We start from the raw sequence: 18,524 nt of genomic DNA on the forward strand, positions 1-18,524 counted from the left end.
AGCGTAGGTGTATAAAATAAAAGTTACATATGCACAAACAACATGCTTCCATACCTGCCCAATTTGTTTCTGAATTTGGTGTTTTACAAGGAATCTGGCATATCAGCATGCTATTTGGAATAAGAAATGTGGTATATCAGCATGCTAACTGAAAACCACCTACATTCTCTGAGCTTGTTATAACTTTTTCTGCCCTTGTAGGTTTATTATTAAACATTTAATTAATATCTCTGTTCTGCTGAGGTGTAAGTCTATTGGCTTAGCTAATAAGCAGCGAGGACAAAGCATCTAATAGCTGTTGGAAAGTCAATTATTAGATATAAATGAAAATATTAGTACTCATATTTCAAAGCTGGTAGAGTTAAGCTTCTCAGAAAAAAATAAAATTTTTTGTGAAGGACCACATATAATTTGCGATACAATCCCAAATTTCTTTCCTTTATAACAAAATGAGCACCATTCAGAAGTGGAATTATTAGCGCGTTCTAATCTTTCATGCCGCACTAATCTGTTTAACCAAAGCTCCATCTCAGTTTGTCTAAGCATGCTGCCTGCCTCTGAAGGGCAAATTGCATTCCATCTAACAGCATGTGGTTTTAAAAGAGAATGCACTTGTTTTTACTCCCTGGGTAATGAGTTTAAAATCACTTTGTACTTTTGAAAGAAGAGTCAAGTTACAAGCAGCTTGGCTTATGTGACTATATTTAAAATTTACATAGGAATCTGCAAAATAGAAGGCTCTGTGCTGTGCTGGTTTCTCACTTGTTTACAAATTTGTTCTAAAATATTAGTTCTCTTTGCACATATTTGTAGGAAACTTGGGACTTGAAATATGTATATTTTACATAAAGTTGAGAACAGAGTGGCAAGAGCATGGCTCAAATAAGATTTTAAGAAGACAAAGACAAGTGACAAATACTAAAAAATCTTGATTAGTTATGCCAAGTGTTCCTAATTAAAAACCCTCCTTCATATCAGTTCTTGTGCAGCCGTGGCTTTTCACAGACACTTGAGGTTGCCTCTCTGAGATTTGAAATGTATCAACATAGTTTTCTCTAAATAGCTTTTAACAGAGGAGCAGTCTATTCAAAACCCAAATAAACTAGAGCTGTGACAAGCAAAAGGGCTACAGTATTCCTTATTTTCTTTGGCCTTTGAGTATAAACTTTTAAATACAATTTCTCCTCTACTGTTTCCCATAGGAGCTGATACAGAAATCAGTGAGGTTTTAGAATGATATTTAATCAACCAAGACAGACATGTCCCAGAATGCCTATCACAGTCTTGTTCCTTTCTGTATTTTTTTAATGTCATTTCACCACCCCCAACAGAAGTTCCTTAACCTTTCAGCTTCTCTGAAAGTTGAATTTAGAAGCCACCTATAATGGAACCACTTAAGCCGGTTGCTAAAATCCACATCCCTGGGCCCACCCAAACTTGTTAAATTAGAATATGTAATTCCAGGGCTTGGGAATCTGCACATTCACAAATCTAAGAAAACACCGCCATAAAACTGGATGACTACTCTGTCTAGTGTTAAACCTGTCTGCCTTGAGGTTAAGGTTCTCTCTCTCTCTTCTCTCTCTCTCTCTCTCTCTCACACACACACATACACACACAAACACACACACTCACACACACAGACAATACACACTTGCAGTCTTTATATGTCCTTCCATTTGTTCCTAGGTAATCTATCTGTGGGGGATTGGTTCCAGGAAGGACCCCAGAGGATACCAACACCCATGGATGCTCAAGTCCCTTATATAACAAGTTGTAATATTTGCATACAAACTATGCATATCCTCCTGTATGCCTAAAATCATCTTTAGATAACCTGTAATATCTAATATAATGCAAATGCTATGTAATAGTTGTTATATTGTTTTGAATTATTTTTATTATTGATTGTTATTTCTTATTATTCTTCCTCAAGTATTTTCTACAGATGGTTGGTTGAATCTGCCAATGTGAAATCCCATAAATAGAGAGGGATGCCTGTACTGTCTGACATTCTACAGGCATAAATGAATTGTTTATAAGCTTTTAAACACTTACAGAGATTTAGAGATACATTTCACCTAATGGTGTATTTAGTGGACATTGACTGGTAGGGGTAGATAGAAAAACTGGAAAAACATAGAAAATGTTCATCTTTAAGTAAGAACTTCAAAACACATTTCATCCTTGATAGGACTCATTAATCTATTTCTAATTAAAAAAAAAACAAGAGAACATTTGAAAATCTGATATCAAACTGGATAAATGTCATATCTGCCTAATGAATGAAATGACAATCTTCAGCAATGCACTAAATTCTTATTTGCACATGGGGAAAAATATAACATTAGGAAAAAGTAAACTCACCACTTCTTCATGTCTACATTTTCTCACATTAATGCCATTTATCTGCAATGAAAAGAAAAGCATAGTTTCCTATGGCATATTGTAAACTGAGTTAATGTTTTGACCACAAATATAATGATAAAATGTATACCTGTAGAATTGCATCTCCAATAAAGAGTAGTCCCGAAAGTTCCGCTGTGAATGAAAAAGCACAGTTGATAACATATTGACTATTTTTGCTATTCAGATGAAAGGACTTTTAATTAAAGATAAAATTTACAAATATAAAAATTAAGTGTTTTATATGGTTAGCATCTTAAAAGATCCAGAAAAAATGGAAATTCAAAACAATATGATTCAGTCTAATTACTGAAGCACATGCAGATACATTTACTTTTACTATTGCAGACCTAACAGTTGCTAAAAGTGAGCCGCTTTTCTAAGGGTAGGAGACCACATTTTCTAATGCACTTAAGATTATTAGGTCTCTGTGAAAAAGTTTAAGACATAGACATTTAATCCGTCATCTATGGAATTGGCTCCAAGTTCATTTTTAAACATTATATTGTTTTACTAATTTCAGTTATTGCAACATCTGCTTCATATCTCCATTAGTTTTCCTACAGTTTCTTATGAACGGTTAGCTGAGTAAAATTGCAAATTAGAACTGAAAAACAGATACTTTAAATTGTCTTTACTCAATGGGACTTGTTATCATTACTTTTGTATCTTTGTTGGTTTAATGAAACAACTGAAAAGCCGTGCAGTCCCTAACTCATACCTGCTTTCATGGGTTCCTATCTTTCATCCTTGTTCCCCTTCTGTGAGAGAAGCCCTCCCCGACAAGAGGATAAAGGGAAAGGACCCAGGAAGCGAACTCAGCCACTAATGCCTGAAGGTGGGGAAGCTGAAGCCAGTCAATCACATCATAATTTATGATTCTTAAATATCATGTCACACTTCAAAAACAATGTCTTAAAGAAATGGCTGGTACACAATTCTCTAAACACGTTACCTCTTTGTTCCTTGGAGATTTTTGAAACGACAACCGGAATGTTATGTTCTGCTCCTCCCTGAAAGGAGAAAATCATATACTGTACTTTTTAATCTAAAAAAAAAAAAAAATGCTGCTTGTAGCTAAGAAACGATACAGGTTCTGAACGGAATGTTAAGTGGATACCGGCTAGAATTTAAATAAACTTGTAGAATTTCTCCACTAAGGAGATAGTGCTCCCATGAAAATTATCTACCTGTTTAGAATTTTGCTGAGACATCCAATAATAACAACTGGCTTTGAAAGTTTTCATTTATCAACAAATATTGATTATGTATTTAGATAGGTATTCTCTTCAATGTGTAACAATGCTGTCCAATAGAAATTCTTACTTAGGATTCCAAACACCAGATAGTTATATATTACTGGTATCCTGCTAAGTTATTCTATGCTGGCAGCTAAGGGCTTTTGGTGGTGCAGTGACCCCTTGGGATGCCAAGGAAGCAGAGAGAACTTTACCCAAACAAATGGATAAACAAAATCAGAATGTGCATATGCATGAAAAACCAGGGATTCATCTGCATTTCCTTCCTTAGTATTGAATTCCTCTTTGTGTGAAAGCACATACTACAAATTTTACAGAGTAAAACATACTGCCAAGAATATTGAAGTACTACTATTTGTTTATTTATTTATTTGTTTGTTTGTTTGTTGAGACGGAGACTTGCTCTGTCGCCCAGGCTGGAGTGCAGTGGTGCGATCTTGGTTCAATGCAACCTTCGCCTCCCAAGTTCACACCATTCTCCTGCCTCAGCCTCCCGAGTAGCTGGGACTATAGGTGTGCCACACCGAGCTAATTTTTGTATTTTTAGTACAGACGGGGTTTCACCATGTTGGCCAGGATAGTTTCGATCTCCTGACCTTGTGATCCATCCGCCTCAGCCTCCCAAAGTGCTGGGATTACAGACGTGAGTCACCGCACCCGGCCTGCAATAGTACTATTTTTTATTTGACCCAATGAGATATGAAAAAAGAAAGACAAGTAAGCTAAATTTACGTGAAGGAAAATAAAATGAATCCTTAAAAACTGAACAAAAATCCCGTTTTTTTTTTTTATTACAGTGTTGAGAAAGTTAAAAGCAGTAGTCGAAAAATGAAATCAGTACATAAAAGAATAAAATGTCACACATGAAAAGAAGCATAGAACTTGTAACACAGGCCAGTTGAAAAGACAGTCTGAATTCCATTGAAGTTGTTCTATCTTCAGAATATGTAAACCACCTAAGCCTTCTGTTTTCCAAGCACATAAAATTATTTTGGAAGAGATACTCTTTTTTCCCTTGCATGTCCATTTTTAACACTGAATTGCCAGTATACTTAAATATAAAATAGTCAATCGTTTTTTTAAAAAGCAGGAACATTTAATTTTTTTTTCTTGGCAAGTAGAGTCCTTTCCACTTCCAGAATATTAAGAAGAAATATGATAATTAAGATAATGAAAACTGTCCTACTCACACTGAATTTCAAGCGCACTGCTCAATTCCCTTTTCCTCACTGTTTCACAGCAACCTAATATTTGTGCACTGCACCCCTCAGCTCTATGTGGGAAGACACTGGTGTAGGTTACAATGGCTCCCACTTGTTCTGCTGGTTGGTCTGTGTGTCCCTAACAAACACAGACTGTGTCTAAGATGACCCTGCCTCTGATTAGAGCAGAGATAGTGATTTGTGGCTGATAGTGTGGTGGAAATTACGTGCTTATTTGCACACAGTAAACACTGAATAAAGGATGGCTATTATGCTAACATAGTCCATCTATTAAGATTTATGAGGAAACTCACATAGCATTAAAGTGGTAAACAAGATTAGGACTAATCCCTTCAAAGATCCTTAATATTTATAAGTTAGGACTCCAAATTTCCAATCCCCTATTATATGCTCCATTTTGTCCCATTACAGTTATCAGTATCTAACATGCTATTTATTCATTTCTCACACTTACTGTTTTCTTTCTCCTTCCCATTCCTAACTAAAATGCAAATTTCTTCAGGGGACAGACGTTATTGGTAGTTTGTTTCATGCATTGATGTAAACCTAGTGCCTGAAATAATGTCTAGTTTATCTTTGAAATGTTTGTTGAATTGAATGAGTGAATTAGTTAATGAAGTCTAAGGCTTTCCCAGGCCTAGTGTAAGGTCACTGATAGCCTCTAGAGATACTTGGAAATTAGAAAGGATGTTAAGGATGCATCTACGTTTCTTAGAAGGAAAAAGCTGGTTAACTCAAATGAGTCATTAACTGATGAACTTTTAGGTGAAATTAAAAGATGAAGCCATCATCCAGATATAGTGATTCAGATATTCTGGGACAGGGAAAAACAATGTTTTTGCTGGTCTCATCAGTGAGGCTGTTATCAGACTATTTTCCTTCAGCTGTTTTTGCATTTCACCCTTTTCTCTTACTCTACTACTGAACACAAATTATTTTAATGCATAGACTATTAATGCAAATTACCATGGCGGGACATTGGGAAACCTATTCTTGGTGTCCAGAGACAAGGCTTTTGAGATAGAGGTTTTCTGCAGGTTGGCTCAATAATCCCATTCTTTCTTCAACACCCAGACTGGTACAGCAATCCCCTGCTTATTTGTGTTTCGCTTTCTGTGCTTTCAGTTATCTAGGGTACAGTACAATACAGTATTTTGTGAGAGAAAGGAAGCACATTCACATAACTTTTATTATAGTGTACTGTTATAATTGTTCCATTGTATTATTAGTTACTGTTCATCTTTTACTATACTAATTTTCAAATTAAACTTTATCACAAATATGCATATGTAAGCAAATATATTATATGCAGTATAGGATTCAATGCTGTCTGCAGTTCCGGGCAACTACTGGGGTCTTGGAATGTATCCCCCAAGGTTAAGGGGAGAGTATTATAACTATCTTTGTAATGCAAAATGTAACTAATATTTATTTTACCATAATTTTTCTTTTACATGTAAAATTTATCCTAAAATTTGAGTGGTTTGAATCCAAACATGGCTTTTGGGTTTTTTTATTCTGTTTTTATTTTATTTTATTTTTTTGAGAGGGAGTCTCACTCTGTTCACAGGCTGGAGTGCAATGGCACGATCTTGACTCATTGCAACCTCCACTTCCCAGTTCAGGTGATTCTCCCATCTCAGCCTTCTGAGTAGCTGGGATTACAGGCATCCAGCATCATGCCCCACTAATTTTGGTATTTTTGTAGAGATGGGATTTCACCATGTTGGCCAGGCTGGTCTTGAACCCCTCCCTGACCTCGGGTGATCTGCCTGCCTCGACCTCCCAAAATGCTGGGATTATAGGCATAAGCCACTGCCTCTGGACTGTTTTTTGTTGTTGTTATTTTTGTTTTTTGCTTTTAAATTAGACATTTGGAGCCTGACATACTTTTTAAACTAATTTCTGAAAATGACTTTAGTAATTACTAAATTGTAAGACAAAACTCAGAAGATAAAATTGGAACTCAAAATCATATTGCCTTCATTACTGAAAAAAATGTGAGCAGCTCAGCTGCTATAGTTAATTAGATTTCGTGCAGGGCCTAAATGGGGAAATGTAAGGTTTTCCAGTCAATAATCAAATTATGTGGCTTGCCCTGTTTAAAACAGGTGATAGGCTTCCATGACACTTGAATAATAATGAGAATCTTTAAACTGCCCCTCTTCCAGTGCAGCTCCTGGACCTCCATCGCCCTGAACCTGAAGGACACGAGAATGCACTGTTGTCTGGCCAGGTATGCTCCTCCCTCCCTCCTAACCTGGAAACTGTTCATTTTGAAATTCTGGCTTAAAGCCTCCTCCTTCAGTGTCTCCTTACTTGAAATAATTCAGTTATGTAGCACCGGATCATGCCTATGATTTACATTTATTTTGGTAACAATTTGATCAAAGTCTACTTTCCTACTAGAGTATAAATGGCATGCGGTCGGGAAAAGGTTTTCATCACCATCTTATCCCCAAGGCACTCCTGGGTGGGGCTGTGGCTCCTGACTGTGGTTTAGAGAATGTTGGAATTAAATGAGCACTGTTATTCTAGTTTATGGAGAAATCCAAGATTAGGAAAAGGGAGGCAGTGTTCTAAAGCACAGCCTAGGTAATGTTCACACATACATCGTTCAGCTTTGTAGTATTCTTTTTACAACACATAGTGGATTTTATAGCTAGCTCTGTAGGAAGAAGGATATAAAATCCCATCTAAAGCATTTTGAGAAGGACTCAACACAATGATTTTACCAGTGTTACTGTGAAATATCACCAAATAAAACCTGGACTGCTTTTAGAGCATCAGGAGTCTTGCCAAGTAATCTTTTCAATTCAATATTATTATTGCTCCAATCAGTCAATCATATTATGGGGCATGGGGTGCAGGGAAGATGCATAGAGCTAACCATTACTTTTCCTTTTAGAGAAAGGAAACTACTTGTAAGCAGAGAATAACAGTAATTAGAGTTAAGAGCTGCAATGGACAATTACAGAAGAGGCAAGTAAAGGAATATCACCTGGAGGAATATGGGCAAGAGTCATCATCCTTCTGGATGCTATCTTTGTCTGCCAACATACTTCGTTTGATTTTGGGAAAAAAATAATTGTCTTTTTCACATGCTATATGATTACCTTCATATGAAAGTCTAAAATAGGGAAATGGTCATTACTCAGCGGTGAAATAGGGGAGATAGGGAATAAAAGTGTGATGAATAAATATGAGATTTCTTCTGGAATTGATAGAATGTTCTAAAATTGACTGTCGTGATAGTTGCAAAGATCTATGGATATACTAAAAACAATTTAATTGTACACTTTAAATGTATAAATTGTATGGTATTGGAATTATACCTCAATAAAGCCATTTAATACAAAAAAGTAATGGTCTTTGAAATAATTGACCAGTAGTTTCAACTAATTCTTGGGACTAATTCATAATCCTCAATTTAAGCTTTAGTGTCTTCCTGTTATCTCCTTTTTTTGTTTTTTGAGATGGAGTCTCACTCTGTTGCCCAGGCTGGAGTGCCGTGGCACAATCTCGGCTCACTGCAACCTCTGCCTCCCAGGTTCAAGCGATTCTCCTGTCTCAGACTCCAGAATAGCTGAGACTACAGGCACGCGCCACCACGCCCGGCTAATTTTTGTATTTTTAGTAGAGATGGGGGTTTCATCATGTTGGCTAGGATGGTCTTAATCTCTTGACCTTGTGATCCACCCGCCTCAGCCTCCCAAAGTGCTGGGATTACAGGTGTGAACCCCGTGCCCGGCCCTGTTATCTACTTTTTTGATGGAAATGGGCATATCCATTTTGTCTATAGTGAAAACAAGCAAATTGGACTTGAGTAAAAATAACAGGGGACGCGAAATGCAGAAAAATGTATGCAAGCTTGTGCATGCACTTATAGCAACAGTTGTTATTTAAATATTTCTGCCCAGATACCACTAATAAGTTAAAAGGAATACATTTATTACAACTAGTATAAAGATATATTTTATTTGGAAAATTTGAAACAATTAGTACTCAACCCTTTATCTTACAAAATTGCTTACTTGATCTTGGTCATTTTGACACATTTATTTCAATTTTATTTTATTTTATTTTATTTTATTTTATTTTATTTTATGTTTATTTATTTATTTATTTTTGAGACAGAGACTCGCTATGTCACCCAGGCTGGAATGCAGTGGCATGATCTCAGCTCACTGCAACCTCCGCCTCCCAGGTTCTAGTGATTCTCCTTCTTCAGCCTCCCAAGTAGCTGGGACTACAGGCATGTGCCACCATGCCCGGATAATTTTTTAAAATTATTTTTAGTAGAGACAGGTTTTCACCATGTTGGTCAAGCAGGTCTTGAACTCCTGACCTCAAATGATCTGCCTGTCTCGGCCTCACAGAGTCCTGGGATTTTAGGCATGAGCCACCATGCCTGGCCTTATTTCAGTTTTAAATAAACCAGAAAGTGAACAGCATAGAGAGGAAACATGATTTGTGTCCCTGAGTAAAGAGTTTTGAGGTAATTTATTCCAGGTCTCATAGTTCAAAGCATAGTTATTAAGAGTAAGGACTTTGTTATCAGCTTCTAGGGGGACTGAGGTCCAACTCTACTGCTTATAACAATAGATGAACTACTTAACCTCTTGACACTTGTTCTCATTGTTTGTGGAAGGTATAACAATAGTTATCTACTTCGCTTGATAATAAAGGCAAGTTAAACTAAATATAAAGTATTTAGCTCAGAATCTGGCACTTAATAAGTGGGGCATAAATATTAGCAATTTATTTATAAATGAGAAGATGATTAAGAGTAATAATGATTATAATTATATTTTTGATTGCTGCAATGTTAAAGCTTCCAAATAGAAATCACCTTTGATTGCATACATTTATTTAATGGACATAGATAATTTATATATTTGCATAAGAAAGTTGTGTCTGTTGGAAAATACTGCATAAAATATTTTTACAGTAATAACATTTAAAACTTCCTTTCCCTCAGAGGTAATTTTTAAAATGACAATGGTCAGAAGTATAATTTAATAATGTGCAGATAGATAGTATTGGATTTTAAAAGACATGAGAGATAAATAAAGCCTCACAAGGGCAAGATGATGGCTGACTTTAACCTGACTATCCCTATGGTAATTCTGATAAGAAGAATAAGGCAAAATACAATAATATTGGATCCTACGATGAAGAAATTTGTTGATTTCTGCAGATGTAGTTGAAGAAACTATTAAAGTTATTTATATAAATGCCAAGTCTTTGAATGGTCCAGACCAGAGAATGGGCACTTAAGAGGGAAGGAGACAAGAATCGGTGAGGCTGGGAGAAGAACCATGAAATGCCGGTAGAAATGGTGCTACAGCAGAGAAAAACAGCCAGGCCCAAGGCCATGTGCAGGATGCCACTAGCCTGCTGAATCTGTCCACTTCAAAGGAGCAGTTTCTAACTGAGAGCAGGCAACAGAATATGTGATTATGAGTTGAAAGTTTAGTGGTTCTTTTGTTCAGCTTTGGGGGAAGCCCAAATAGGGCTTTTTGTGGAAACATTTTTAAAAAGTAAATAGAAGAGCTTGATTTTTTTTTTTTAAATGATGGACAAATTAACACAAAGAAATAAAAAGCATACAAATGTGTGATTTCTGAGAGATGTTTTAATCACGGAAAATTAAATAATAACAAGCAGGAAGAAATCTAAATCACTGTCAAAAAATACCAAAAGTTACAGCAGGAGTGAGGACACCTCTGAAAGGCAACCTGAGAGAAAGAACAGCTGGAATAAGCAAGGATGCCTGCAGGGCTGGGAGTACGAGTAAGGGTGGTGCACAAAACCCTAGAAGGGTTCTGATCAGAGAGGAAGGAAGCATTGCTCTCTCCTTCAAGGGTCTAAAGTAGGGGTTTGCTTCACTTAAAGACAGCAGAGGGACTGGCGTAAATGTGTATGTCATGCCTCCAAATTTCATCTCATTATATTATGGCTCAGTTACTCATTTGATCCTCCTAGATTTGCTAAACAGCAATGAAAGAATAACTGTAGAATGAGACAGGGAAAGCAGAGAAAGTAGCACAATCCAGGAAGGGACATTCTCCCCAGAGGTTAAAAAAAATTTCTATTCACTTTAGGAGCTGAAGACAAATAGTTCATCAAAACTGGGAGATGGGGATGTGAAAGTGTCAGCCTGTGTGTGGCACCTCTCTGGTCAAGGCATCCGCTTCTCCATGTGCAGTATGAGCTAAAGCTGGACACTGTGCTCAGAGGTAATTTCTGGCTTTGCTTTTGTTTTATTATTATTATTATTATTATTATTTAGAATTAACATGGAGAAATAGGTAATTTTGGTCTTTACCTATTAATGTAGTAAAACATTCTTATTGTAAAATGATGGGAGTTTAGGAACCTAAAGGACAAATATGTGCGTGAAGATAAATCAGTAATTCCTACCTTAAACCTCAATGTAGTTGATGTCAGAACTCTTTTTGGGTGGCTGTATTTTTCAAATTGAGTGTCTAGCATTTTTGGAGATGATTTGAAGAAATGATAAGTAAAGGACAGGCTCAGATTTGGTAAGAAACTCCAAAGAATATACTTCAAAAAATTAAAGAGAAAAATTAAGGAATAATAGGAAGAAAACTAGACAAAATTTGAAAAGAAAAAGGATTCAAACTTATTTAAATCACATTTGTAAAATGTAAAGCTATTACAATATTCCTTTCATTTCTACTAAATACATACTTTCTTCAGGATTTCGGGAAGTTTTGAGATGGGAACTCTCCTCAATGTGGTCTACATCGTATCTGGTATTAGTGCTTCAAGGGAAGAGTTAAAGTCCTAGAATTAAGCTCGTGGGACATAGAACTGCCTCAACCTCCAAGCCACCTGCACGTTTTTTGTCCCAGAAGTTTGAACAATGTCTTATATAAGGTAAATAAGAAAAATGAAGGTAAAGGCTAACTTTTATTTTCCCATCAACTTGTACCCTACAAGGTACTCCGGCTGGAAACAGGGCTTGAGAGAGATAGCAATATTGCACATGAGCAGCAGACATCAAGGATTTGTGGACACTGGTAGCTACAGAGACATCATGTTGCCCACAGCCCACAGCCAGTGAGACATATTAACCAACAAAATACTGGACTCAAACCTACATAAGAAGCCCCTCCTCACTGTCCTTGTCCACTTTGTCGGGAGATACGACGAATTACCACGGTGCATAGTGGTAACTGTGACGGGAACGTCCCCAAGCCAAGATTTGTCAGGAGTGTAGGGCATGGCCAGCTGGCTTTGACTTCTAGCAGCACATGTTAGAGCGTTTGACTGCATTCTGTCTAAAAAGGACATTTGTTACCCTTTAACCAAGTTTTTTTTCTTAAAGAGTGTTTTTAATATAAAACTAAAATGCCATGTGTTCTGAGTCCAGTGGAATTCACAAGCACCTGTAGGAGTCTTAACTACATTGGTAAATGATTTTTCAGTTGTCTAGCATACCATCTTCCTTCTGTGATCTTAAGCCGAGACCATAAAGGTTTAAATTAATAATTCTCACCACAAATCTTCCAGGTGTGTGCCAGTGAGGATTACTTAACTGAAGCAAATAAGGGTAAGATATGCATTTACATATTTATATGCATACTTATATTAGAGGCTCAAATTGCTCCTGAAAACTCCAAATAAATAATTCAACACCAAAATACGAATTCTGCTTCTAACTTGATGTTTGTATTTCTTATCAGAGTGTGTGTGTCATAAGAATTTTGCAAAATGTTCTTTTTTGTTAATCCTAATATATTGATCATAGTTCAAATACCACTTATTGGTTAATATTTGAATGGAAACTACATGCTTATTTAATTCAAAAATTATTCTATTCATTACACACATAATAGTTTTGCTTGGATTGAAATAGTGAAAACATCAATATGAAAAGATTTATTTAGAAAAATTATTGATGTTTAAAAACTAGGTTAAAATGTGGTATTTTAATAAAAATACATAGCATTGTATTATTGGGTTTAAATTATAAATACAAGCAACAACAAAAAAAGGAAAAGAACGTTTCTAGGTGACATAAAATTAATGTAAGCAATACTACCAGAAATAGAGTTAGTGCCTGATTCAGTAAAAATAATTATTTCAGATGAAATCAGCTCTCACTATTGGATTTCATTCATGGATTTTCTAGTATCTTAAGTGGTACCTTTAAATTCTTTACGCAATATCAATAAACAGGTTGGCCAAAAGAAAAAAAAAAATCTCATTTGCTGAGGGATGAAATTCTCATGGCATACTTTCCACATCCTATAATTTGTTCTACATGCCTCCCTGGTCTTAGTTGGTGATAAAATAAAGTTTCACTTTGATAAACCGAATGTACAAAATATGTTTTAAAGGCAATGCTCTGTATAGCAATATTCTTTTCTTATCACTGACAGTACAACACTATTGCATACTGATTTCTACTCTGAGTCATTTTCACAAAGTCAACTAGAGCTGATGTTCACAAAATTTAGAGTTCTGATTTCCATACATATATGATATGAGTTGTGCTGAAATATCGAGAAATGTGTGCTTGAAATATATAAATTATTTTCACCCTATGTAAGTCAAATGACTAACCTAAGAATTATAAAGTTAAACTTCATTTATCTATGAAGAGATGAAGGTTTGATAAAGGCATTGCAATCATGAGATTAACTCTTCAATATTCACATAACTTCCCATCCTTTAAAAATTTCTCCTTTATTTCTATAATAAATTACAGATATGGCACATCTCTAATAGTTAATAATATACAAAATGAAAGCCTTTAAAATTTGATAATAAATTGAAATGAACACGTGTTCACTTTAAAAATAAAGGCTATGCAAAGACTTTAAGTCTATCCTATATGACTAGCACTATAAAATTAAATTTACCGATTTCTTTTTAAAAAAAGAAAAATAAACAAGATGAACAGAATACAATATCTCACTTACTATTGGGCTTTATAAGTGTGAAACTTGTTAATGTTCTATTTACTGCAGATCATCATTTCCTACTCCAGTTTGTTAAAGAAAGATATGCACACGATATCATATTTAACACTTCCGCAGAAACCAGATAAAGAAAGTTAATGAGTTACATTTAATGGTAAGGTAAAATTCCCATATTCTTTGCTAAATTTTCTAAATCAAATGGTAAGAGTTGGCAGGAATTCTGTGAGAACCTACCTAACTTACATCCCAGTCCAAATATTAAGAAGTTTGCTACAGCCATTCTTGTCTAATGATTAATCAGCAAACATTGAAATGCACCAAAGTTCAACTCTTATGGCACGGCCTTTGTAAGGATAGACTAGAAAGGCAGGCTACCTTTATGCTTAATCCAAATCCTCCTACTGTTTGTCTTCTGATGGTCACCGTTCTTTCCTGAAAGACAGGATTTTTAAGAATGGTTAGTGTTTCCTAATACTATACTTACACACCATTTTCTGTTGTTGTTTGGTTTTCTTCTGGGTTTTGCTTTTGCTCTTTAAAAAAAGAGAACTCTTTTGTGGTGGGATAGATGCTCCACATTTTGTAAAAAATAGTCCTTGACTTTTAAATCTAAGGGATATTTGTCAAAATAAAAGAGAGTACAGTGTTAATAAACTCCTAAACTCTTAAAAATAAGTTATTCTCAATGATTATTTTGGGCATATTTTGGAATCTAAATTTTTATACTTCTTCTTATTTCCACATCACGTATTCATGTTTTCTAAGAAATGACAAGTTTTAGGTTATATAAAAGGAACTCAGAGGCAATGGTAAATATGATCTTGGTAAACCATGGCCCTGTCTCCATCACTGCCTGGAATTTGGGAGCTAAGCTGGGAGGCTGCTGTGGCCAGCACAGAAATGATTCATATGAGTACTTTAGATTGAAAGTGAATAAACCAAGTCCACAATAAATTAATTGCTTGTTCATAAAATTAATACATTACATATCTAAGTAATAATGATAATTGAATTATCAACTTTAAAAATTAGTGTCTTTTCCTCTCCACAATAGAAGTAATTCAGTCACTGGCCTATAAAACTTCAAAATCACAAAGATGATGGCATGAGAACAAAGAGCTACATTTGGACAAATCCTGTAATTTTCAATTTGAAAAATCGATACTGCTCTGATTTTGGGCAGTCGTCTCTACATAGTGCTTACTGTGGAGGCATGTTATAGGGCTGAACGCTTTAATTTTTAGCTTGCTCCATTACATCAACCTTCTTGAACCTCCCCCTGTGCAGAGCCATTTGAGACACTGACCCCTTTCCCCTGCATCTGGGGTATATATTTATTATCTGGTCCCTATATCTCTACAAATGCCTTTTGCCCACATTATCCATTTCCAAATGGAAATACCCCTCTTTCTTACAGATGAATTGCTTCCCTCATTTCTTTATTCTGCAGAAACTGTGTGGAACAGATAATATCATTTAAAAAGAACTAGTGAAAATCAGAAGAATGTGTGCTTCTGCTGGCTCTTGCTAAATATTTTAAGACAGCATAAGACTTTCATTTTGGCAAGGTTAAAAACTTCCTTTTTTAGCCAAAAGTTTGGTTTCTATGAATAGAACAAAATAATGCTTAAAGAACAAGATCTCCATACCAGAATTTGAGGTATACTAATGTTGATTTATTTTGAATTTTGAAAATAGGACTTTTTGATGAAGATTGGTGCATATTTACTTAGAAATTATTATTATTATTTTTGAATGCAAATGAGTGACATTCAATGATATAAATTGTCTTTATTTTCACAATGTGCTGAGTAATTTCATCTATTTCTAAAATACTTATGTTACTCTTATAATCTGTCATCTATTCATACTTTCAAACCAACATTAAAATTATAATTGCACAAATAAGTTTATATGTGTATAACAATTTATGCAAAGCAACTTGAAATATAAGACAAACTAAACTTTGCGGTATTAAATAAAACACCAAAGCAAAAAGGAAGGTTAAACATGTGTATTCCAGGTACACAAAAATCTATTAATAATTTAAGATAAACTACATATGTATTAGAAATGTCTTTTTATTGAACAGGAGAAGTGCAATCTGTCTAATTAATAATTAATTAATATTTATTATTTCTCATTAAATGATTCATTAAAGAGAAGTTGAATATTGCACACAATATTGAAATTGAAGTTAGCGAACGTGCCAATGACTCAAATAGCCACAACTTCATATGTTCAGCAAATTACTTATGCCCTGTGAGCCTCTGTTTTCAAATTTGCAAAATGCTGATAAATAATACATACCAATTAAAAGTTTTGTTTTGAGAATTAACATTTGTAAAGGACCCTGGCATAGAGTACAAATTTAATGTTCACACACACACACACACACACTCCAATATTCTACACAGAGATTCTTATATAATAGTCATTTTAATATATTTACATCATAGAATAACTCAAATTCTGGAAGACTCAGATTCAGGAACAGGCAAATTAAATAGTGACTATTTTTCCTCTAAAATAGATAGGTAAACTGCTTTTATAAAACTGACCACCAACTAAACTAAAACTCCCGGATGACAGGAACTATGTCCTTTTTTCCTTTTCTGTAAAAAGTAAATACGTGATTCCTTAAAACAGTATCAAAATCAATGGTGCAGTCATCCAGACAACCAATATCAGTTGTCTTCAAATACAAATTTCAATCAGAGCAAATGCATTTTAATCAGCAAATGGCATCCCCTAAATTTTGTAGAGCATTTTGCATAGCAATCATTAGTCATGAGGAAAACTTGGTCAGTAATTGCTGTTCAGTAGCTAAATGTGTACTGAAATTCTGCTTTCCTTTGACAGAAACAACAAGCATCCCAGAGTTCTCAAAAACCATTTCTTTGAATTTCTTTACTCATGCTCGACAAGCCCACCCTCTAATCTCTGGTGGAGAATATTTAGAACATGTTCCAAATCAAATACAAAATTGCTGATGCAGAAAAGATTTCGGAGAGACTAAAGAGTCAGCAGAAACTACCAAAAATATCTCAAAAACAGCGCTTATCTTAATGTTTTATTAAACACCTGGGCACACGCACATATACATGCAAACCCTAGCTAGTGCCTCCAGTTGCTGCTTCTTCATTAGCTTACTTTTAAGAAAGTTAGGAGAGATGAGGCAAAACAAATTACTTCGTGTTCGAAAACCAAGATTGTGCATTGGTCACTGCAGGCAGCAGGAAGCATAAAAGGGGAAAGAACTGTTCTTGGTGTGACCTCTGCTAATATGTTCCCAGTTGTTTGTGTTTGCGCTAGCTCTGCCACTTTATCCCCTTACACCTCTGCTTCTTCCCTCCTCCCAAAAGAGATGCAATAAAAAGAAGAAAAGAACCTTGTCAAATACTCAGCTTATAAATCAGACAATACCTGGAAGCTGACCTGAAATTATATTTAGTTAACACATCATGAGTGTGGTAAAGACTGTTGCCAGGTAACAAAACACCGTCCTTTGGGAGACCAAAGTATTGTCAGTGATTTTATCTTGTAAAACACAAAATCTGGGCTGATGCTCCTATACAGTCTCATAAACACAAAATGCCTTCATTTAATCTTCCTATTCCTTATAAAAATGCAAAGGATTGAGTCCAAGATTAATATCAGACTTTATAAAGACTGGCTACTCACCTACATAATCAACATCAGTGTTACAAAAAAAAAGCCTTGTATTAAACACCTAGTATGCTTTGTAGAAAAATGTAACTAGCACCTCTGCTTTTGGGAATATTATATTATAAGTTACATATAGGGAGAGATTATATGAACTATATGAAAAAAATACACATGACACCAAAAAAAGTTGGCATCACATATGTTAGGTATTGAAATTTTGAGATATATATGTGAAAAAGTTAGGAAGAAGTGGAAACCATGCAGAAACTAAAGAGGTTATCATTGGAAAATTGTTTGTACTAATTTTTTGTTATAGAAACCAATGCATTATTGTTTGCAGAACAATAATGGAAAGAAAATAGAGAATGTTAATAGTTCTTTTTGACAACCAGGAAGAGTAGCTGAAGCTGAAAAAGGAATAATGAAGATGATGGCTTCTAATTATTAAAAATCTACTATCGGTACTTATAGCTTTCATAGCACTTACAATTGTTTATTGAAGAGAACAATGCCCTTGACTTTTTTCCTCCAAATTTTCTGAGAACTGGACCTGTGTCTTACACAAAGTTCTCTCACAAGCATTTAGGACAGGTCCTAAATCAAAGTTAGGTATTAAAATGTTAAATGAATAAATATTCATTCAAACATTATTCTAAGTAATTATCACAACAAGCCACTGGTGTAGGAATTTTTTTTTCTAATTAAGAGATGAGGAAATCAAAATGTGAAAGAGTGAAATTAACTTGACCAAGATCCAAGTTGTGATTGAAACCAAGATTTCTCTGATCTCTGCTGTTCTTTCTATCCTAAAAGGCCTGCAATAAAATGAAGAATTAGAATGAAAAAAAAAAAAAAACCTCTGAAAACTCATGGTGCAATGTAGTAAAAATGGGGAGAAATGTAATATTTTCCCTGCAAGATTGGGAATAAGACCAGGATGTCCCTGTTCACCATTACAATTCAACATCTTGATGTCCTAGCTAGCATAATGATGAAATACTATGAAATAA

The 18,524-nt window shown here is 35.0% G+C and overlaps 1 protein-coding gene across 23 annotated transcripts in view; it reads right to left on the reverse strand.

Annotated features, from left to right (window-relative positions):
• The window catches only part of LOC105495692 (syntrophin gamma 1), an 893,014-nt gene that overhangs the window by 346,679 nt on the left and 527,811 nt on the right, over positions 1-18,524 (reverse strand). For 19 of the 23 annotated variants that reach the window (XM_071068279.1, XM_071068274.1, XM_071068275.1 and 16 more), the window contains 4 exons: positions 14,221-14,277; positions 3,362-3,419; positions 2,498-2,541; positions 2,368-2,409 (listed from right to left, as the gene is read on the reverse strand). The exons of 1 other annotated variant lie outside the window; for it this stretch is intronic. In XM_071068279.1, coding sequence (XP_070924380.1) covers positions 2,368-2,409; positions 2,498-2,541; positions 3,362-3,419; positions 14,221-14,277 — 201 coding nt within the window. Of the gene's footprint in view, positions 1-2,367; positions 2,410-2,497; positions 2,542-3,127; positions 3,322-3,361; positions 3,420-5,854; positions 5,939-14,220; positions 14,278-18,524 lie in introns of those variants that run through there. 3 more of the 23 variants (XM_071068278.1, XM_071068281.1, XM_071068272.1) reach the window with 3 other exon arrangements.

The sequence above is a fragment of the Macaca nemestrina genome, chromosome 8 (genome assembly GCF_043159975.1).
Source record: "Macaca nemestrina isolate mMacNem1 chromosome 8, mMacNem.hap1, whole genome shotgun sequence".
Classification (NCBI taxonomy): domain Eukaryota; kingdom Metazoa; phylum Chordata; class Mammalia; order Primates; family Cercopithecidae; genus Macaca; species Macaca nemestrina.